Source organism: Chiloscyllium plagiosum, chromosome 1, assembly GCF_004010195.1.
Source record: "Chiloscyllium plagiosum isolate BGI_BamShark_2017 chromosome 1, ASM401019v2, whole genome shotgun sequence".
NCBI classification, from domain to species: domain Eukaryota; kingdom Metazoa; phylum Chordata; class Chondrichthyes; order Orectolobiformes; family Hemiscylliidae; genus Chiloscyllium; species Chiloscyllium plagiosum.
Genome location: NC_057710.1, coordinates 137498748 through 137521970, shown reverse-complemented (window position 1 = coordinate 137521970; position 23223 = coordinate 137498748). Strand labels below are relative to the sequence as shown.

Sequence of the window (23223 nt, the reverse complement as noted above, 5' to 3'; positions counted from 1 at the left end):
GTTTTAAACATGCAATAATCACATAAACATAATCACATAAATTCCAAAATATTCTGTTACAAATTGAAAAAAAGAGACAAAGTAGCATATGTTCCCAGAATACCAATCACAGCACATTCTCCTCGTGTCTGCGTGGGTTTCCTCCAGGTAATCCGGTTTCCTCCCACAATCCAAAGATGTGCAGGTCAGGTGAATTGGCCATGCTAAATTGCCCATAGTGATAGGTGCATTAGTAGGAGAATGGGTCATGGATGGGTTACTCTTCGGAGGGTCGGTGTGGATTTGTTGGGCCGAAGGGCCTGTTTCCACACTATAGGGAATCAGTGTCCCTATACTTAACACCTCAGTATGTTTAAGTCGTGTGCCTTCGACTTTGAGACTGAAACTACAGATAGCTTCTTCCAGGAACTGCCACATTCCTGCTTAAATACAGTCAGCTTCTTCAGGGCTTTAACCCACTACTTCTGGTCAATGACTAACAATAACTCTTCACTGGTTCACTGTATTTGTTTTCCTTCTGAGGAGCACCTTTCTGCACAGCTATTATATTCCAAAGATTTCACGAAACTGCCCCACTCAAAGTCAGATTGTTGTCTCTCTCTCAGACCTCGGTGTAGATGGGAGTTGCTCATCTCTCTGACAATGAATTATCACATGCTACAAAGTTACCAAAGAAGACAGCCAAGGTAGCAAAGAGGCTTATAGACTGATACACCTCAGAAGGAAGTGGGTACTGCAGATGCTGTAGATTAGAGTCAAGATTAGAATGGTGCTGGAAAAGTACAGCAGATCAGACGGCATCCGTGGAGCAGAAAAATCGACGTTTCGGGTAAAAGCCTGATGCTGCCTGTCCTGCTGTGCTTTCCAGCACCACTCTAATCTTGACAGCTCAGAAGGAGGCCATTTGGCCCATTAAACCTGATCTAGATTTTTGAAGGAGCTATCTAATTAGTCTTAGACCCTTACACTTTCCCTGTAGCTCTGTTTTTTTTTTTGTTTTTCAAGTACTTCTCAAATATCCTTTTGCAAGAAATTGTTCTGCTTCCCTAAACCTTCTAGATGAAAACTTTTTCTGTAACTTCTGTTTCCTAATGCCATCTCTCATTTTGTTACAATTACCTGTACCGTCTGATGACCAATCGTTCTGCCACTGAAAATGCTTTTCCTTATTTATCCTATCAATGCTGTTAATTATTTCAATCACCTCCCTGAAGCTGATGCTGAAAAAATTACAGCATGCAAATAAACAATACAAACAGGAGGCTGAGGAAGAATCTCAAACACTGACAAGTCACTCTCAGAAGTACTTTACATCTGTTTATATTATGATATAATTGTACAACAATTTGTAGAATCATTGGGAAAGCTACTGGACAATTATTTTATTGCACTTGTGACTGAATGTATCCCTGCTAGCTTACACTTATTGTATTTCGGATCACAGATTCAATTTCCCAAACTTCATTTTCTGCAGCGCTCTGTTGACTGCCATTGCTCGATTCAATCTTCAGGAGTGATACAAGGTGGCATCATCCACACTGGAGTCTCCAGGGGAGACGTGATACATATACCAAGACCAATTAAATGAAAATCCATTTGCTCTATCACTAACCTACATAATCCACATCTTCTGCCTATCTGATATCTGTTTCATTGTGTCAATTTGTTGGATTGAGTTAAGTCCGAATCTAGCTTATGATTAGAAATTGGAAATTATATTTAAAATGGGAAATTAGAATAAAAAAAACAAGAAGCTAAAGGAAAAGAGTGTGCTGAACTTCTTACATGAGAAGGGAACCAAAACACAGCCGCTGGAATTCAAAAGGTAGTAAATAAAAACCAAAAGGAAAGACAGTGCCTGGCAAAATTAAGCGAGGCATTTTTCAACAGGAGCTCTGTAAAATAAGTATTTTGACCACTATCACAGTCCCAGCTGTCTGTATGAAACAGGAGAGGCCTTACAAGAGAACCTTACTGTGGAAACCTTGGATTGTTTATACTGTAATTATCATCTAAATTGAAAGATGATATTAATGTCTTAAATTCAAACTCTATTATCTAACGTCTCATTCAGAATTTTTACTCTGCTTGAATGCTTTTTCATTAGGGGCTTATTAATGTTATATTAAGCATTCCAAATTTTGATAAAATAATGCCATTCACAGGAAAGGGTCAATGATTGAGATGTCATAGCTTCATGTTAAATGAAAACTGCATCTCGTTAATCGAAAGGACCCAGGGACATTATATGGAGTCAGCAAACAATGACATCAGATTATATATGGATGCACGTACATTGGAAGCAGAGTGATTACTCCAAATACAGAAAATGCATTAAAGTTTCAAAAAGAACTCTTTGAAAAAAATGTTGACCCTGGTACAGCCTCACCTGGTTGGAAGACAGAGGACAGGCCTTACAAGAGAAACTTCCAGTTCATGCCCTAGATTTCTAATCATCATCTAAAATACAAGATGGCAAAGCAGCTGGTCGCAATAAGCTGCAGAAGTGCCTGTGCCTGTGTCTCTGATACCACTGTATTCCATGCGCAGTGACGTCAGCATCTCTGCATGCACAGACAACATCCACCACGGCCACCAAATCAGACGGAATTGTTGAGATGGACTCTAAAAGCATCTATATGTAAAATGGAAATGTTTGGCTCAACCGAACATGGATCCATTTCAAGCAGAGTCAACTGAATTTATCATGGGAAATAGAGAAATGGCAGAAAAACTAAACAATATTTTTATGTCAGTTTTCACTGAAGAAGATGCAAGAAATCTCCCAAAATTAGCAATCTAAGTGACTAGGGAGGAATTGATATAAGTAAACAAGTTGTCATGGAGAAATGAATGGGGCTGAAACTTATTTAGTCCCTGGGACCTGATGTTCTACCTCCCAGAGTGTTGAAGGAGATGGATATAGAGGTAATAGATGCATTGGTAGTCATGTTTCAAAATTCCTTAGATTCTGGACTGATTTCTATAGATTGGAAGCTTGCAAATGTCACCCTAATATTTATGAAGGGAGCAAGTGAGAAAACAATGTACTAAAGACATATCATCTGTATATCAGAAATACAGAAATATTAAAGAATCTATTATAAAATATGTGATAAATAGATATCTTGAATAATAATGATCTAATTGGACTTGGTCAACATGGAATACAAATGGTCAATTGTGTTTGACAAACTTGAAGAGTTTTTAAGATGTTACCAAGAAAAATGTTGAAGGGGAGTGGATGAACATAGTAGTCTTGGATTTTCAGAAGGCGTTTGATATATTTTAAAGATCCTCCACAGGATATTGGTTAGAAAAATTAAAGCACATGGGCTCGGAGGTAATGGACTGTCATGATTAATGATTAGCTAACAGAGAGAAAACAGAGAGTAGGAATAACTGGATCATTCTCACATTGGCAAGCTCTGACTAATGGAATACTACAAGGATTGTACTTGGGCACCAGTTGTTCATGGTATATATCAATGATTTGGAGGTGGGTAAGAAATGTAATATTTCCAAATTTACAGATGGTGCAAACCTAAACAAGAATGTATGCTGTGAAGAAGATATACAATTATTTCAAGAGGATTTGCACAGGCTTAGTAAGTGGGCAAGTACAATGTGTACATATGTAAATTTATGCACTTTGGTAGGAAGAACAGATGTACAGGGGTAATTTTTTAAAAGGTAAGATATTGGAAAGTTAAGTGTACAAATGGGTGCCCTGAGCGATAAGTCTCTGAAGGCTAACATTCAGATGCAGCAAGCTATTAGGAAGGCTAATGGAATGCTAGCTTTCATTATAAGAGGATTTGGATACAGGAGGGATGAGGTCTTGCTTCAGTTGTATCCAAGTTTGGTTAGATCACACATGGAATACTGATGTTAGAATAGAGCCCTTTCCTGATGAAGGGCTTATGCCCAAAATGTCAATTCTCCTGCTCTCGGATGCTGCCTGACCTGCTGTGCTTTTCCAGCACCACACTCTCGACTCTGATCTCCAGCACCTGCAGTCCTCACTTTCTCCTGATGTCAGAATACACCCTATTCATTTTAGAGGAAATCAGAAGGGTTAGAAGATTGATTTGATAACTGGTTCTAAAACTCCACATATTGAAAGATTTTTGTTTATAATTTAGCAAGATAACTTATTGTTATCAAAATCCAATTTTGCAGAGGTAAATTCGGTTTAACCTGTATTCTGAAAATAGTTTCAAATTTCTGGTAGCTATCATTTCATTGCTTTCGAGTGAAGTGCTGCACGCATGTGCACTGTTCATTTCAACAGTAGAGACTGGCATATATTCTTCATCAGATGTACATTCCAGTATATCTAATATTCCAGCAGTCACCAGTCGTAAGCATCTCAGGCACCTGAGAAAAAACCTGAAAATGCTCCGTTCCCTGGGGATTCAGAAACAAACACACTTCTGCAACTCAAGACTTAACGAAACAGATCAACTCAATAGGACTTAAATATTCCCACCTCCATTCACTCCAATAATAAAACGCCCCACAATCAGCATTTCGAAGAAGCCAGCAGTTTCACTCAAGGACATCAATAAAGCAGCAAGGATTGCGAATCCATTATTTAAGAGAAGTGTGCCTTTCCTAGAAGCAAACAACACAGAGCTTTCAACCAAAGTAATTGCCTTCAGAAAATTATACAGATAAGATTCCACAGACATTCTAAAATTATGTATCTTGTTTACTCAGTATCTGAGCAATGTAACATTTCAAATTGTTGTATTCAACAGCCACTGTTAGTGCTGAGTAACTGAGTTACTGAACTGTTAGTAGCTGAGTTAATTTTAAAAAAACTTTTCAAATTCTCCTTATTTTTGCATAGGAAGGAAATAAGCAAACAAACATTCTTATTAAATGCTACAAGATACCAATAAAGTTTACTAAATACACAAAAAAAAACTAGGGAATTAATCCAGCAGATTTTCGTTACCAAAAATAATTTACACCACTGCTGCATATTAACAAATCTGGTACAAGTTTACAAATGAGGTTTTATAGAGTCAAACTGAAAAGCTGTAGGGTTGCTGATGTACCCGGGGTTGTTGATTCATCTCAACTGCAGGAATGTTGAGTATTATCCCATAGTGGTGTTACAATTTCTATGGAGATCCATAAACTAAAAGAACCAAATTTATCCAATGACCCTCACATTTATAACTTGAATATTGTTGAAAAGGATACCTGTGACCAAAGCTTTACATCTTGTGCTCAGCAGGGTAAACTCACAGAAATCAAATTTCAAATAACCACAACAATTTACACTGTGGGAGAAAAGGACACTTACTGGTTGGCAAGTAAACTCCGATAGGGATCAATAGGTTCCGCAATCTCCTGGGAAACTCAAAAAGGTACCAGGCTTGAACATGTTCCTTTTTGTTTGAATAGCACAGGTTCCTTCTGTAAAAACTGTCTTTTCATTTCTCTATTTTTGATTGTGGACCAAAATGGCAATGAACTGTTTTTAAAACCAAGGATTATTGTAGGATTGAAACACTTTCTAAAAGCAAGTAGCCGGACACTCATTGTATGCATTGTTTACAGAGCTGTTTTTTAAGCAATAGTGCAAACCTAGCTTGTAGTTGAGCTGGACCCATGGTGTGTGTACAAATGCAAATTTGGCGAGCAAGAAATAGCTGATTGATCTGTGAGCCAATGACTGGTTACCAATAATAAAGGCCTTCTACCTGCCAACAACTATCCAAATACCTGAACAACTTGGGAAGTGTGAGAAACGACTAGATCTCTAGAGGAGAAGGAACTGTTTTTGCTCTGCAGTAAAAAAAGACAGCCAATTTATTTCCCTTTCTCAATGCTGTATGCTATGCCTTTTAATTGATGAGTCAAAGACCTTTACAAATGTGAACCAGACATCCTGCATGTCAAATAAAGGCAACTGGAGAAGGAAGACTAAGCAGCAGTGTTCACCTCAGCAAACCCGAGGAGAGGGACCACTGAACTGCCTTCTTCGTCCTTTCCTCCACCTATAACACCAATTTTTTTTATTGTCTCTGTCTGGCTGTATGTTTGTGTAGGGAGAGTTAAGAATGGTGTTAGACTTTTATCTGGTAGTCATAGTTCATAATTGTTTACCTGTAATTCAAAACAATTTATTTGTAATTGCTAAGTCCAAAAACTTTGACCATGGGTCTAAAAGACAGAAAAATTGGGGAATTCAGTGAACTTTGATAAAATCTTTAACTTTTGTCAGGACTCTGGGAATATTGGGACTTCATTTCCAATGTGCTATCTCAGTGAGGGCTAACTTCTAGATATCATAAATGGGCTCCAATGTTTATCTTAAATTGATTGTTAGTATCACTATTAACACACTCAAGAGCTGCCCAAATTCAGAATCACATCTAACAGCAAATGTACTGTTTTGAATTTTTGACTGGTTTAATATCCTAATCTACCTGTTACCAACAACTGAAGGAACATGCTGAATCAGCTAAATAACACATTTCATGTGCCTGCATTGCACTGGTACTGAAATTAATATGTTGCATTGTTCAATTATGTGGTAGGCAGAATGTCGTTTTGGATTATTGGCACTATTAATGGAAAACATAACTCGTACAGCCACTGCATAGCGGCATGAAATGATTCGCTTAACCTGTTGTTCAATTCTTTTTGCAATACTTCAGGCTGAACAATCCTCTAGTCCAAATTACATTGAGTTTTTGAGGATTTTTCACCACGAGACCGCGCAAGATTTCTCACCACCCTCATGGCATCTCTTATATCCAGTTACAATCCATCTTACCATATGCCGTTCCCACAGTAACCTGCCACCCAATGGATATTTGTCAAAACACTGACATCTCTTGCACCCACACCATCTTTAAAAAGGTCTCTCTCCACCTGGATAAACATTGGTGATGTAGTGTTGACTCTCACTGGCAAGATAATGGCACAGCAGCCACAAAGCCATACTGCCACAGCACAAAGCATGTAATGCTGACACTCTCTTGCACATATAACCCCATTCCCTTACACTAGTCATTCTTTAACCACCAAAACCATACACTTCACTGTCCTTAGCTACATTTCATTCAAACTTTCTCTCTAAGTCAGTGCTACCTGTCCCCAATGCCCACTGGAGACCTACAGCTTACCACTGTCCAGTTGGGGAACATCACGCAGAAGTGAGCAATCAGACAAACAAAGACAAATGGGAGCTTTTAATTACTGAACCCAGGGAACCCAGGCGAAGCCAACAGAGGCTGAGCTTCACCCCTACAATGACAATGAGGTCATCACGACCCAGGATTATTATACTGTCTATGATCATCTGCTGCACCCAACACTCATCTATTAGAAGCAGCTGTCAATGAGATCCTGTCTGGCATGTAGCACCTGACCAAACTGAGCTCTTTCAAGGACAATGACAGCTTCCTCCTCCCCAGTGTCCTCACCCTCCTCCTCGGGAAACACTTTCCATTCGCCCAGTTCTTCAGTATCTGGGATATCACCTCATTGGATGCTGTAATAGTGCAGAGCACAGCTGCCAAGATAATAGGGCACACTCTGTCCAGACTGTCACAGCGAGTCATGCTTGTCACCTAGTAACCAGCTTTGTAAGGCATCTCAAGCCACAAATATACCCAGTACATGAGAATGCTCCGCGATGTAGGAGTCACGGCAGCTCCCAGGGTAGAGGGCACACACCTCCATGCAGTGGTACCAGTGATCAAAGATCATCTGTTCATTATTGAAATGGAACCCCTTCCACAGTGTTATGATACTGCCCTCTCACTGCCATGTGTATGCCATCAGTGGCACCTTCCGCATGGGAGAACCCAGCCATGTTCCTGAATCTGACAACCGTAAATGGGGAACCAAATGACCCTTGGTGTGATATTGCACGGATGACATCAGTCACTGTCCTGATACATTTGTGGGAGCACAACTGAGTGATCCCACACAGGTAAACCATCACTCCCTGGAAGGAGCAAGCAGCATGGAACTTCAGTGGGCAGTAACGTTTACAGCCAGCAGGAGGGGCAGGTTGGGGGTGGGGGGGGGGGGGTGGGTGCAGCGGCTCCCAGCCTGAAGCCCTTGGTTTCTACTGCCGTATCCAGCACCGTTCTGTCATAGTGTCACAGGACAAACCGAGCCAGTGACGTCAATGCGTCTCACTCAACCCCTGAGGGCCCCCGGGATCATGAGCTTTCCCTGAGCTGGGTGGTCCTCTTCCTCAGTGCTGATCTCCTGCCACTTTAGGGGTTGTTGTCGGCTTCTGTCCTTTTGGATCCATCTTCAATTTTTTGGAAAGGCAGCCGAAGCAACCCACATGTCAATAGCAGCACGACCCATCACACTCAATGGAAAAGACCTAGACTTGAAACGGAGCGAAAGGGTTTCTTTGAATTCAGAACAGTTATTGATGACATATCTTGCAGATGAAGGCTGGACACACTTCCCCATGCAGTGAGACACGATGCACCCTGATAACCAGGGACATGTCTCCATGATCCATCCACCTTCAGGCTCAACATATGCTGCAACCTGGTAAAGGTACTGAGCAGGCTGAGAGTAACTCAGTGTCATTGAGAAAGCAGTGTTCTGACACACTACCTATTCTGGACTCCCATTAAACACTCAGTGTCGCACTGCATTCAGGACAGAACATTGTGATGGTAGATGAGAAATCAATGGTGTGTGGCTCACACAGGACTGTTGGAAGTTTGGACAAGTGGTGGTTCCTCTTCAGCAAGCAATGTTGTTACTGCTGATAACTTCCACATTGAGATTCCCAAGTTCAACTTACAATCACCTGTGGCACATTGCAAACCAGCTTCTGACCCTTAAGTATCTTCATGCTGCATATCCAGCAAATGATCCATGAAATGGTTGCAGATTAAGTGTAACTGCACTTTGCAAATGGTTATTTTATGTAGTTGTTGCTGCCATGTTGTAGCATCCAACAATTGTGGATCCTGTGCTTTTACCCATCAGTGACACTGATTCCAGCCCCCTGGGTGTTGACCCAGCCATTTTCTAGGAGCATCTCAAATCTAGACTGTCACCTTTGTAACTCCCTGACTGACTGATGGGTCAGAATTCCCTTGACAGCTTGTACTGGCTCTACAGGAATGACTGGTGATCACATTCCAGACTGTACTGGGACAGATCCTCTATCCCAACTGGATGACTGATTGTGTCAAAGACCCTGGACTCAGTGCAGACTGATCTTGACTGACATATCCCCTTTTTCAGGCTTATGCCCGAAACGTCAATTCTCCTGCTCCTCGGATGCTGCCTGGCCTGCTGTGTTTTTCCAGCATCACATTTTTCAACTCTGGCCTCCAGCATCTGCAGTCCTCACCTTCTCCTCCCTTACATATCCCCTGAATGACAACATTCCCCCACTTGACTGGACTAAGAACTAGCACCCCATCAGTTTCTGAACGGCCTTCTGATTGAATGAATGTGCAGTGTGTTTACCACACAGGGCACATGCTATAGATTGACATTTTGAAATGCCATTCAGCAAAATGGAAATGCCCATGGGGCAGTTCAAATACTGGCAAATGTGACAAGCAATCAGTCAATGAGTCTGCACTGAAGAGCATCTCAAATCAGCAGCTCAAAAAGTCTTTGACTGTGGCTGAACTGCCAATGTGCTAGCAGGCATAGAACAGCATAGCAAGGCAAGACACAGATGCTGTGGGCATGCAGGTAGGTACTAAGTGAGCCAACAATAAAAGAGCGAGTGAGCATTCCTGAGGTGCAACTTTGTCCTATTCCCATCCCTTTGTCTGGGAGTGGGGTTTGGGGGGTTTCTGGTTGGGAGGATGGTTGTAAAGTGTCTTGGGGGTTATAAAGGATTGGGGGGGAGATGTAGTAGGGACTGTGTCCTAAATTAGGAGATCAGCTTAATGTTTACCCTGGAGTTAGACTAAACTTTCAATTGTCTAACATTTCCTGGGTGACTATTAGCTGAACAGAAGTAGAATGCTCTAGGTTCTCCTAGATCAAGGAATTTCTTTGGAGGGTTTCACACATCTGGGATATGCCAGTCAGAATCTTCAATTTCCAGAGCAATTCCCACAGAGTCTGCTGGTCTGGGATTCCTCAAGGTCCTAAAGCACAACTGTAGTATTCACATTACCCGATTGGAATGTCTAGGCCATTGTCCCTTTGAAGTCGACTGACCGTCAGATTTGATGCAAGAGTAGGCTCCAACCTATCTTGGCCTCAGGGATATCATAAACAGAGGTCAACCTGGGGCTGAAGTTCCATATATTTAACTTCATCAGCAGATTAGGGGATGGGAAAGGCAGAAAGTCCACGGACCCCAATCTGGTTGGTGGACAATCAAGTCAATAGCAGGGTCTGCCTGGAGGTTTGTAGCTCTAATCTCATATGGTGGAGGATTGTGGGAAACTCTTATTTCCATGTATACCAATGTGCCATTGAAATTGTGTTGTGTTCAATGTTTCTATGAAACTCTGCTGGCGCATTAGAACTTTAGATTAACATCTCTTAGGAAATAGCAACTTTTGGGTACGTTGGCATTCAAGAGATCAATTCTGTTAGGGGATTCTGAAGTCTAAGGAACAGACAGACGTTTCTGTTGCCAGCAACGAAAAAGCAGAATGGTGTGTTGTTTCCCTGGTGCCAGGATCAAGGATGTCTCAGAGAGGGTGCAGATGTTCTCACGGGGGAGAGGGATCAGCAAGAGGTCATTGTCCACATTGGAACTAACAATATAGGAAGGGAAAAGGTTGAGATTCTGAAGGGAGATTACAGAGAGTTGAGTAGAAATTTAAAAAGGAGGTCCTCAAGGGTAGTAATAGCTCGATTACTCCCAGTGCTACGAGCTAGTGAGGCCATGAATAGGAGGATAGAGCAGATGAATGCATAGCTGAGGAGCTTGTGTATGGGAGAAGGATTCACATTTTTGGACCATTGGAATCTCTTTTGGGGTAGAAGTGACCTGTACAAGGAGGACGGATTGCACCTAATTTGGAAGGGGACTAATATACTAGCAGGGAGATTTGCTGGAGCTGCTCAGGAGAATTTAAACTAGTAAGGTGGTGTGGTGTAAAATTATGTCCCAATACATGTGTGAATCATTATGCAACACATGTATTGGGCCAAGCAGTGGAATGTGGTGAAAGGGTTAAAATTGTGTCCCAATACATGTGTGAATCTAACCGAAAATGGAAGGTGTCGCTTAGTCCCGTGTGAATCTTATTATACACCTTCCCGTGTGAATAACCAGAATGAAATGTGTTTTTTAGCCTTGCTCTGCTCTAACCGAAAATGGAAGGTGTCGCTTAGTCCGGGGGGGGGGGGGGGGGGGGGGACCCAGCGAGATAGTGAGGAAAGAGATCGATCTGAGACGGATACAGTTGAGAACATAAGTGAGTCAAACAGTCAGGGCAGGCAGGGACAAGGTAGGACTAATAAATCAATCTGCATTTATTTCAATGCAAGGGGCCTTAGAGGGAAGGCAGATGAACTCAGGGAACATGGGACTGGGATATCATAGCAATTACAGAAACATGGCTCAGGGATGGGCAGGACTGGCAGCTTAATCTTCCAGGATACAAATGCTACAGGAAGGATAGAAAGGGAGGCAAGAGAGGAGGGGGAGTGGCATTTTTGATAAAGATAGTATTACAGCTGTACTGAGGGAGAATATTCCTGGAAATACATCCAGGAAGTTATTTGAGTGGAACTGAGAAATAAGAAAGGGATGATCACCTTACTGGGATTGTATTATTGACCCCCTAATAGTCAGAGGGAAATTGAGAAACAAACTTGTCAGGAGATCTCAGCTATCTGTAAGAATAAAAGGGTGTTTATGGGAGGGGATTTTAACTTTCCGAACATAGACTGGGACTGCCATAGTGTTAAAGGTTTAGATGGAGACAAATTTGTTAAGTGTGTACAAAACAATTTTCTGATTCACTATGTGGATGTACCTACTAGAGAAGGTGCAAAACCTGACCTAGTCTTGGGAAATAAGGCAGGGCAGGTGACTGAGGTGTCAGTGGGGGAGCACTTTGGGCCAGTGACCATAATTCTATTAGATTTAAAATAGTGATGGAAAAGGATAGGCCAGATCTAAAAGTTGAAGTTCTAAATCGGAGAAAGGCCAATTTTCGAAAGCTGATTGGGGGCAAATGTTCGCAGGTAAAGGGACGGCTGAAAAATGGGAAGCCTGCAGAAATGAGATAACGAGAATCCAGGAAAGGCTGGTAAGTTGAGGGAATGCTGGATGACTAAAGAAATTGAGGATTTGGTTAACAAAAAGAAGGAAGCATATGTAAGGTATAGACAGGATAGATTGAGTGAATCCTTAGAAGAGTAAAAAGGAAGTAGGAGTATTCTTAAGAGGGAAATCAGGAGGGCAAAAAGGGGACATGAGATAGCTTTGGCAAATAGAATTAAGGAGAATCCAAAGGGTTTTTACAAATACATTAAGGGCAAAAGGATAACTAGGGAGAGAATAGGGCCCCTCAAAGATCAGCAAGGCAGCCTTTGTGTGGAGCTGCAGAAAAAGGGGAAGATACCAAATGAGTATTTTGCATCAGTATTTACTGTGGAAAAGGATATGGAAGATATAGACTGTAGGGAAATAGATGGTGACATCTTGCAAAATGTCCAGATTACAGAGGAGGAAGTGCTGGATGTCTTGAAACGGTTAAAGGTGGATAAATCCCCAGGACCTGATCAGGTGTACCCAAGAACTCTGTGGGAAGCTAGAGAAGTGATTGCTGGGCCTCTTGCAGAGATATTTGTATCATCGATAGTCACAGGTAAGGTGCCGGAAGACTGGAGGTTGGCTAACGTGGTGCCACTGTTTAAGAAGGGCGGTAAGGACAAGCCAGGGAACTATAGACCGATGAGCCTGACATCGGTGGTGGGCAAGTTGTTGGAGGGGATCCTGAGGGACAGGATGTACATGTATTTGGAAAGGCAAGGACTGATTAGGGATAGTCAACATGGCTTTGTGCATTGGAAATCATGTCTCACAAACTTGATTGAATTTTTTGAAGCAGTAACAAAGAGGATTGATGAGGGCAGAGCGGTAGATGTGATCTATATGGACTTCAGTAAGGCGTTCGACAAGGTTGCCCATGGGAGACTGAGTAGCAAGGTTAGACCTCAAGGAATACAGGGAGAACTAGCCATTTGGATACAGAACTGGCTCAAGGTAGAAGACAGAGGGTGGTGGTGGAGGGTTGTTTTTCAGACCGGAGGCCTGTAACCAGTGGAGTGTCACAAAGCCCTCTATGCTTTGTCATTTACATAAATGATTTGGATGCGTGGTATGGGTATGGAATGAGCTGCCAGATGATGTGGTGGAGGCTGGTACAATTGCAACATTTAAGAGGCATTTGTATGGGTATATGAATAGGAAGGGTTTGGAGGGATATGGGCCGGGTGCTGGCAGGTGGGACTAGATTGTGTTGGGATATCTGGTCGGCATGGACGGGTTGGACCGAAGGGTCTGTTTCCATGCTATTTTTCTCCATGACTCTACACACACACTCCTAGACGACTGCACGTGCACACACACACACACTCCTAGACACACACACGCTCCTGGACACACGCACATACACACATTCCCACTGACATATACACTCACGCAGACCCTCTCTCATACACTCCCACACTCACATACGCATGCTCTCACAGACTTTACACTCACACACATACACACACTCTCTCACAGACACCCATAACCTCTCGAGGAGAATGTGAGGACTGCAGATGCTGGAGATCAGAGCTGAAAATGTGTTGCTGGAAAAGCGCAGCAGGTCAGGCAGCATCCAAGGAACAGGAGAATCGACGTTTCGGGCATAAGCCCTTTCCTGAAGAAGGGCTTATGCCTGAAACGTCGATTCTCCTGTTCCTTGGATGCTGCCTGACCTGCTGCGCTTTTCCAGCAACACATTTTCAACCCATAACCACTCCCCCTCCCCCAACACACACACACACACATAGCTTGTGGGTGAATCTGTACTTGCAGAATTACATTTTACTTTGCTCAAAAACTGCATGAATTCATGTAAGATTCTGTGAATCCGTTTTTTAGATTAGAGTCAATCTGACCATTGTGGCACAGACAGTTTCACACAGGGAAACCCACACCTTTAATACATTATCTGGGCCAACATGACTCCAATTGTTAAAGTTCACTTGAGAATGTAACGTTTTAAAAAGTTCTGCAATTTACATATGAAAGAACTGAAACCAACATGGTTATTCTAACAGACGAGATACTTAACAAACAATCAGGCCTATATCCCTCCAAACCTTTGTTGTTCATGTACTTTTCTAATTATATTTAGAAAAGGAAACAAATAAATATGGCCATGATCTTTACATCTGTTTTACATCAGCTTGTTCAGCAGAAATTACAACTTAATTCAACATTAAGCACTTAGTCCCCCTTATTCCACATGGCTAAATGCTTTCACTGTATTTAGATTAGATTACTTACAGTGTGGAAACAGGCCCTTTGGCCCAACAAGTCCACACTGACCCTCCAAAGAGCAACCCACCCAGAACCATTCCCCTCTTTTTACCTAACCCTACAGGCAATTTAGCATGGTCAATTCACCTGACTTGCACATCTTTGGACTGTGGGAGGAAACCGGAGCACCCAGAGGAAACCCACACAGACATGGGGAGAACGTGCAAACTCGAGACAGTTACCTGAGGCAGAAATTGAACCCGGGTCCCTGGCGCTGTGAGGCGGCAGTGCTAACCACTGAGCCACCGTGCTGCCCATTTACAGTGAGGACATAGTACCATGCCCACGTTCACCACTTCCTCTGGAAGTTCCTTTCACCTAGGAACCACACTGTATAAAAATAAAATTACCCCCATTTCTTTTGTAAATCTTTCTCCTCTCACCTTAAAAATATGCTCCACTTGTTTCTGATACAGTATAAAATGTTTCTTCTGCTTTATGTTGGTATTTATGTGAATGTTCTGATGAGTGCAAGATAAAAAGCTGTGACAGAATGTATTTTTTGTCAGCAAATCTCAAATTTTGTGCTATTAAAAGATGAAAATAATATGCCAATTGCAACATTTAAAAGGCATTTGGATGGATATATGAATAGGAATGGTTTGGAGGGATATGGGCCAGGTTCTGGCAGATGGATCTAGATTGGGTTGGGATATCTGGTCAGCACGGACAAGTTGGACTGTGCTGTACATCTCTATGACTCTAAATAGATCCGTTGGGGTCCCAGAATGAAGTGGTGGGCCGTCTGATTAGCCAACGGCTTTGGGCAACCTGGCTATCCAGAGTCGAGTTGTGTGATGGTGGTTGGGTTAGGGGAAGTGAAGGTGGGATGAGAGATACTCACCCTGTCATCTGTCAGCTCTTACTTAACTATTTTGTGGGCAATTGGGTGAGTTCTCTTGCCAATTGACGTGCAACCTAATGTATTCACTCCCTTATAATGTCATAGAGTTTTACAAAAATAAACCTTTCAGTCCAACTCATCCACATCGACCAGATATCCTACATTAATCTAGTCCCATTGCCTACATTTGGCCCATATTCCCCAAAACCCTTCCTATTCATGTACTCATGCCTTTTAAATGTTGTCATTGTACCAGCCTGCACCACCACCTCAGGCAGCTCATTCCATACACACACCATCCTCTGAATGAAAAAGTTGCCCCTTAAGTCCCTTTTATATCTTTCCCCGTCACCTTAAACCTACGTCCTCTTGTTTTGGACTCCCCTACCCTGGGAAAGAGTCCTTGGCTATTCACCCTGTTCATATCCCTCATGATATTTAAAAAAAGAATAATTATGATCTTGATCTTTACATCTGTTTTACATCAGCTTGTTCAGTAGCAATTACGACTTAATTCAACATTAAGCACTTAGTCCCCTTTATTCCACATGGCTAAATGGTTTCATTGTTATTTACAGTGAGGACACAGTACCATTAAAGATCAGAAAACATCATTGATTTCTAATTATCCAATCTGCAAAAACTGCACACAGCCCACCCTTTGAAGGAGCATGGTCACACTGGCAGCAGGTTCGGGATTTTAGTGTCTAACTGTGCACCTGTGGATTCCCAGAGTTACCATCAGTTGTATGTCGTGATGACAGTGAATGGCGGCAATCGTTTCGTTCTCCAGCTGCAACATCCAGGCTGTTACAATAGATACCACAAACTTGTAACAAATAAACAAGCATTAAGAATCATCAGTTTTAGTTCTTCTTTGTAGGAACATACCTGCCCAAGTGTTTCACAAACGGGGTGACAATAAATGCACCGACCAGACCACCAATGGCAGAAATGGAAACAATTATTGACCAGAGAAGTGTCAGTGATTTGGTCTCAATGGGTGTTCCAAATCGCCTGGTCCATGATTCATTGCAAAAGGCTTTAACGTACTGAAAAGAAAAAATAAATTTGTGTCAGTACCAAGATAGCAAGAAACAAACCAAATCTCAAAGAACTGAAATGATGGATTGACCTAGAAAGTATAGAAAAAAAGCCATAAATATTAAATACATTGCATGAAAAGGTCTGCCTCTTGATGATAATAGATATGTAAATTAGAATTCAAGATAATGACAATATGCTTTTCTCATTTGTTCTGCCTGCATCATTCACAGCAAATTCTTCTGTCAGGATTGTCTATGGCCAGTTGCTAAAGGATGCCTTTTTCCAGCCTGAAATGATTGTCCCTTTGATGGTGCCTTTTTTTCTCATCCCGTGGAGAAAGACTTGACCTTAAATCTGACCTTCTGCACAAGAGCCACAGGAGCTGAGGCAAGTGGTGGCAAATGTTTTTCTTTGGGGTGGGGAGGAGTTGGGAGGTGGTGTGGTTTGTGACTACAAGTCCACAGATCATTGTTCTATGTTAAAAATTCTTCAAGATCCAACAGGTCTGCATAACCAATTAAGCCCACATTTAATCTTTAACATGATATTATGCCATTATAATTATTTGGAGCTTGGTTGTGACATGGAAGTAATGGATTTTTGATTTTCAGTTCGGTGAAGGTTATTGATTCTCTTTGAAGAATCAGAAACTCTTCATTTAGCAATGAGTCAGACAGTATTTCTAAGAAGTTGTGCATTAAGTTAAATCACTGGACAAGCTCCTAGTTAAATATTTGCTGTGATGCTCATTAAATTAAGTGTTTACAATCTACAGAAATAGAAACCAGATTTCAGAAATAGGTTCAGCTCAGAATGGAGCAAAACAGCAGGGAGCAGTTTCAAGATAGAAACAAGTCTTAAGCTGTTTTAGCTGCCTCAGAGTTCGAGAAAAGTAAATGTGTTAGCCTGTCTATGTATCTCAAGCAGAGATGGAGAGAATAAAATCTAGTGAATCTGCAGAAAGTTGCCTAAAGGAAACATTTGCAACATCATTAAATGAGTAAAAAATTAAAGATAAAAGGTAGGAATGTATTTCACTGGGGTTGAGTGTCTGTAAAAGATATTGCTGGGAAAAAGGATTGAATTTATCTTTTTCATGAGAAAATCTTTTCAACTTGTCTTATACAGTTATATAGTGCTTTTTCTCTTTTCTTTGAGGTGATGAACACATATTATTGTTTTTTTGTTTCAATCTACGCACTTAGAATGAGAGCCCACTGCTGAATTTGTCCTGAGGTTATTCGCAGCACAGCTTTGTCTTCTGTGTAGCTGTTGCAGAGGATTGTGGTCTGGTACTGTGTCAAATTCACATCCATAAAAAGGTATCGGTGAAACTTTCTCACACCAAAGGTAACCACCAAACATTCCAACTCTATGTGAGCCTAATTGCACTCCTCATCAGCCAAACAATCCTGATTCTTGGGATCATTGTGTGCCCACACCTTAGATGATGATAGCTGCTTCTTCACTTCCCTAAAGGCTATATCTTGGTTAGGAGACTATTTCCAAGGCTGACCCTAGTTCCACCTCGGGACCCTACAACCACATGGCATCAACATCGACTTCACCAGTTTCCAAATAGCTGCACCCCCAATCTCAATCCAGATCCAACATTCCAACTCAGCACCACCATCTCAATCTGACCAACTTGTCCATCTTCCTTCCCACCTCTCTGTTCCACCCTCTCCACCAACCTATCACAATCACCTCCTACCTACATCCACCTATCACCATCCTACCTAACTTCCCCCCACCCCACACCAATTTATCTCTCAGCGCCTTTTCCCCTCCACATTCCTGATGAAGGGCTTATGCCTGAAACATTGGCTCTCCTGATTCTCAGATGGTGCTTGACCTGTTGTGCTTTTTCCAGTGCTACAATTCTCAACTCTGACTCTCCAGCATCTGATGTCTTCATTTTCTCCTTTTACAATAGCAGATGTAAGGGTGCCAGTATGTAGGTGAGGTTACATAAGAACTTTCCATAATAATTCACCAATCCAAGGAAGGATGTAAGCTCCTCGTACAGACATGGAAGCTGGGGTACTGTTTATCACCCTCACTTGATCGTCCAACAGGTGTAATCCAGTCTAGTTGACTGCATAGCCCAAGTATGTCACTTGAACATCTGGAACAGAAATTTCTCCCTTATAAAGCATATGCCCACTTTGGAGAAACATCTAAGGATTTTGTCCAAGTCCTCCAAGTGCTCTTTGTGGTCTTCCCTGATATTAGCACATCATCCAAATAAATGGTGACCTGGGATAGTCCATGTAAAATGTTCTCCATTGTCCATTGAAAAACAGCATTCTTGTACATTGGTACCAACCCTTATCAGTATTAATTGTAGCATACTTCAGGAAATCCTCACCTAACCACAACTGCAGATATGCATGGCTCATATCCAGCTTCGTGAAGGACACCCCCTCTGCCAGTTTTGTGCATGAGTCCTCCAGTGTGTGGGATTAGGTATTTGTTCAGCTACAAAAAGCAGTTTGCCGTTTGCTTAAGATCTCCATGAAGGCAAACTGACCCATTGGGCTTCACAATCGGTACAACTGATGCTGCCCATTCCACAAACTGTCCTGGTTTGATGATTCCTTCGCTTTCTAGCCTTCTGATTTTTGCCTCTACTTTTGCACATAAGGCAAATGGCACTGGGCAGGCCTTGCAGATTCATGGAATTGTTCCCTGGTCAACAAGTGAGGTGGTCTGGATAGTCCTTCCTGACAAGCATCCGGGTATTTAATTGGGACTTCACTCAGGCAGCCATTTTCTAATCAAAAAATATAGAGCCTTTTAAGGTGAATCTTCCTCAACCAATTTCACCCCATCAGGCTTTGGCCCAAGACTTTTACCACAATCAGTGGTAACTGAGCTAGCTGCTTCTCATACAAGACAGGAATTAAGTTGTCCCTTTAATATGTAAAGGTTCCCCAGTATAGATTCTCAGTCTAGCCGAGGACTACACAAACTCAAAAGTTGGAGCCCAGCGTAAATTTTGTGAATGACTGGTTCTGCAATCACTAATACAGTTGTGCCAGTATCAACCTCCATTAGAACTGGGTGACCATTTAGCCAGACGTTTATTTTGATTGGTTTGGATTTGGATATTGCTGAGCAATTTAACTGTTCCAAGCCAGATTTGGAGTGTACAATCCCCTGGATATCAGCCTATGAGTTCTTACTTAATTTAGACCTAGTGAGATTCTTTTGCTGCCTCAAATCTGCATATCAGCAGCAACTACAATGGCTTGCCAGTCCAGATCCTGAAGAAAATGGTAACCATTTAACTGAAAGTTGGCATTGTTTAGGTGTTGTGCTGTGGGCTGACCTAGAGTCAGTCTGTTCAGGATATGTCCTGAGTGAGAATATGCAATTGCCATTACTCAAGTGGTGTTCCCCAAGCTCAGTGAGACTGACGAGAGGATCCACCTCCAATGGAACACTCTGTAACTCATATGTTCCACTTTCTGCATTTTGCATGATAAAGGCAGTTGTAGTATCTAGTTGAAGTCCAGTTGGGCTTTAGCTAGTAGGTGCTTTTGTCTGATTACCTCTAATTCCACATACCAAATTTTCAGCTTGCTCAGATTTTCATTAAGGGTTAAATCAAAGTCACATGTCTCTGCCAGTCACCTTAACTTCATCAAAATCCTAACACAGATTCCCTTGGTTCTTGAACTGCCAAGTAAAACTGATAGGGTCTCAGAATTAGAAGAGGTTTGGTATCATAATATTCCTGAACTAGTCAACTCTTGAAAAGTTTTCATATCTAGTGCTTCAGGAAACAGAAAGCTCCTAATAACTGAAAAGGCTGCGGGTCCACAAGTTGTCAGGAGAATTATTTGTTGCTTTTCATCTGCCCCAATGTCATTTGCCCAGGAAAAAGTAACGCATTCTTTTCACATACTGGGCCCATTCTTCAACAGCAGGATTGAACGACTCAAACTTCCCAAATAACAGCATTGTGCCAGCATTGCTTACCCAACTCAAGGACAACTGTTGCAAGCAAGTTTCTTTAGGAGCATTTGTTTCTCTCATTACAGTTGAAATAACTCCACAGAGGCCCGTTTTCCCATCACCAGGTCACTCTTTATTTACATGTGCATAGTACGTGATACATGACAACTAGCTCAGAACCTAGCTCCTTGAGTGAACAGAGTGTGACACTCTTGTTTATATCTGTCAGCCTAGGCTCCCTGACCGAACCAGATTAACAGCCCTAATCAGGGAACTCATACTCTATAAGGTCCATCAGGCTGACCTCATTACAATCACCACACAAAGTATTCTGAGATGTGACATTATCTAAAGAACAGATCACTTGGGATCTATGCGACAGAATCTTGTGGAGATGATGGCACAGAATCTTATGCTAGTCAGGCACTTGCCAGGCCAATAGCAAGCCTTTCCCTAGGACCCAGCACCCTGAGATAGGACATCCCACCATACAAGAGCTATCTTCCAATCAGTAGCTGGAAGCTCGTCCATACACAAGAGCATCGGTGTGGGATGGTAGCTGCTGCCAATATGATATCACCCTAGGTGTCAGGTTGTGGAGGCTTCCACGATGAGTTGTGATTAGGTAGGAGCCAAGGGGAGAAAAATCGATCGTTAGAGAGGTTGGCAACAAGTACTGAGGTTCACTCTCAACTGGTCCTGCCTTCTCAATGCCAGGTCACTTGATCAGGCACTGAGTACTTTTGAACAAGGGGCATGCCATGGCAGCCAGTGAACAATGTCTGTGTATCAAACCTGCCATCGGCTGAAAGGTTAATACAATATACAGTGAGACAAGGCCCTTGAAGTGGCACTAATTTTCCACTTAAACCCTATGTTTTGTAGCAGGAAATGAATACCATACCCAGATCTTTGCACCTATACTTAACTGGGTGAAGCAGGAAGGTAGTAGGGTCCCTATGCATCACCCTCCCATCCAATTAAATATCACCCACCAGCAAACTACCAAAGGGAATGCACAAGCATCTAGGTCTCATTCTCAAACCTATTATCCTCTAGTGGTTTCCACAAATCCTATTGTAAAGTAATTGGTAAGACATTGATTGACTATTATCATTCCAATCAGCAGAAACCTTTTTTATTTATGTTCATTGCTATATACCTGCAATCAGAATTGATTCTGTCCACATCTGATGTTTATTCACACTGATCATTGGAATGTGATCAAGAATAGATGCTAGGAGAAAGTGAGGACTGCAGATGCTGGAGATCAGAGTCGAAAAGGGTGGTGCTGGAAAAGCAAAGCAGGTCAGGCAGCATCCGAGGAGCAGGAAAATCCACATTTCGGGAATTAGCCCATCATCAGGAGTGTTGATGAAGGGCTTATGCCTGAAACGTCGATTCTCCTACTCCTCAGATGTTGCCTGACCTGCTTTGCTTTTCCAGCGCCACTCTTTTCGATGTCAAGAATAAATGCCCTGAGTAATCCTGATTGTTGATGTTGATCATTATTATAGTAGCCTAAGATAAATTTGAGTCAGGGTAACAATGATTCATGAGCATGATATGTCCTTATTTAGCTACTTACTGAATATACTCACTTAAGTACTGAAGAAGCTCTGGGCACTGGGATGACTTTCATACCCTCCTGGCTGGACCAAAACACAGCAGCCATAATGCTGTGAATGTTCCACTAAGAGTGAGGGATTTATTAACAGATGAGACAACACACATTTGTAGACAAATATCTACAAAACTATAAAACCTGAATCGAACCACAATGGTATATTCTCCAGAATAGGTGCACAGTGCCTCAGTGTGCTGCTGCCTCACAGCAGAAGGGACCCGGGTTCGATTCCAGCCTGGCGCGACTGCGTGCAGTTTGCACATTTTCCACGTGTCTCTGTGGGTTTCCTCCATATGTTCCAGTTTCCTCCAACAGTCCAAAGATGTCCAGGTTAGATAGATTGGCCATGCTAAATCGTACATAGCATCCAGGGATATGCAGGCGAGCCATGGGAAATGCAGTGTTACAGGGATAGAATGGGGCGTGGGTCTGGATGGGATGCTCTTCGGAGGGTCAGTGTAGACTCAATGGGCTGAATGCTCTGCTTCTACACTGCTGAGATCCAAGTGTCCACTACACAGACTGATTAAACTGAGATGGATGTTCCTTGACTATGTCACCACTCGAGTTGGATAACAACTAAGGCCTGACTTTACTGGGTTTTTGCTGTTAGTTCCAGTGGGAAAAATATTCCAGGGAGTGGGAAGGCAAAGCTTGGGGTGGAAAGTGATCGCATTGGGAACCTGTGACCTCGGCTATGAGAAACCCAATGGGCCAGCCTTGGGTATTCAAGTTGCAATTGTTGTCTGAACATCTAAAATTTATGATTTGGAGATACCGGTGTTGGGCTGGGGTGTACAAAGTTAAGCGAGGGTGCTTCCAATTAAACCTGTTGGACTGTAACCTGGTGTTGTGTGATTTTTAACTCTAAAATTTATGGTAATTCAACTTTACATTCACTCTAGCCATTTTGAAATGTTCTACTGCAGTATTGGAACTTTGCTTGAAGTGTGTTGGGAACACTAATTACATGTAAACGGGGTTTTCATTACACTCCTGGCAAAAGTTTTGTTATACAGTCACATAAAACCTAAGGAAATTCAGGCCTTCTGCCTTTATAGCAAAATTCTGCCACTGTTGGTGGGTGATGGATAGTGCAGCAGTTCAGGCAGCATCCAAGGAGCAGCGAAATCGACGTTTCGGGAAAAAGCCCTTCATCAGGAATAAAGGCAGTGAGCCTGCAGCGTGGAGAGATAAGCTAGAGGAGGG

General features: G+C 42.2%; 1 protein-coding gene across 8 annotated transcripts in view; it reads right to left on the bottom strand.

Moving 5' to 3' along the window:
• slc2a9l2 (solute carrier family 2 member 9, like 2) overlaps window positions 1–23223 on the bottom strand; it is a 368855-nt gene that overhangs the window by 248895 nt on the left and 96737 nt on the right. For all 8 annotated transcript variants that reach the window (XR_006312845.1, XR_006312847.1, XM_043698097.1 and 5 more), the window contains 2 exons: window positions 16269–16429; window positions 4493–4617 (listed from right to left, as the gene is read on the bottom strand). Coding sequence is in view for 6 of the 8 variants with exons in the window: in XM_043698097.1 (XP_043554032.1) it covers window positions 4493–4617; window positions 16269–16429 (286 nt within the window). In the remaining 2 variants the exon portion in view is untranslated. The remainder of the gene's footprint in view (window positions 1–4492; window positions 4618–16268; window positions 16430–23223) is intronic.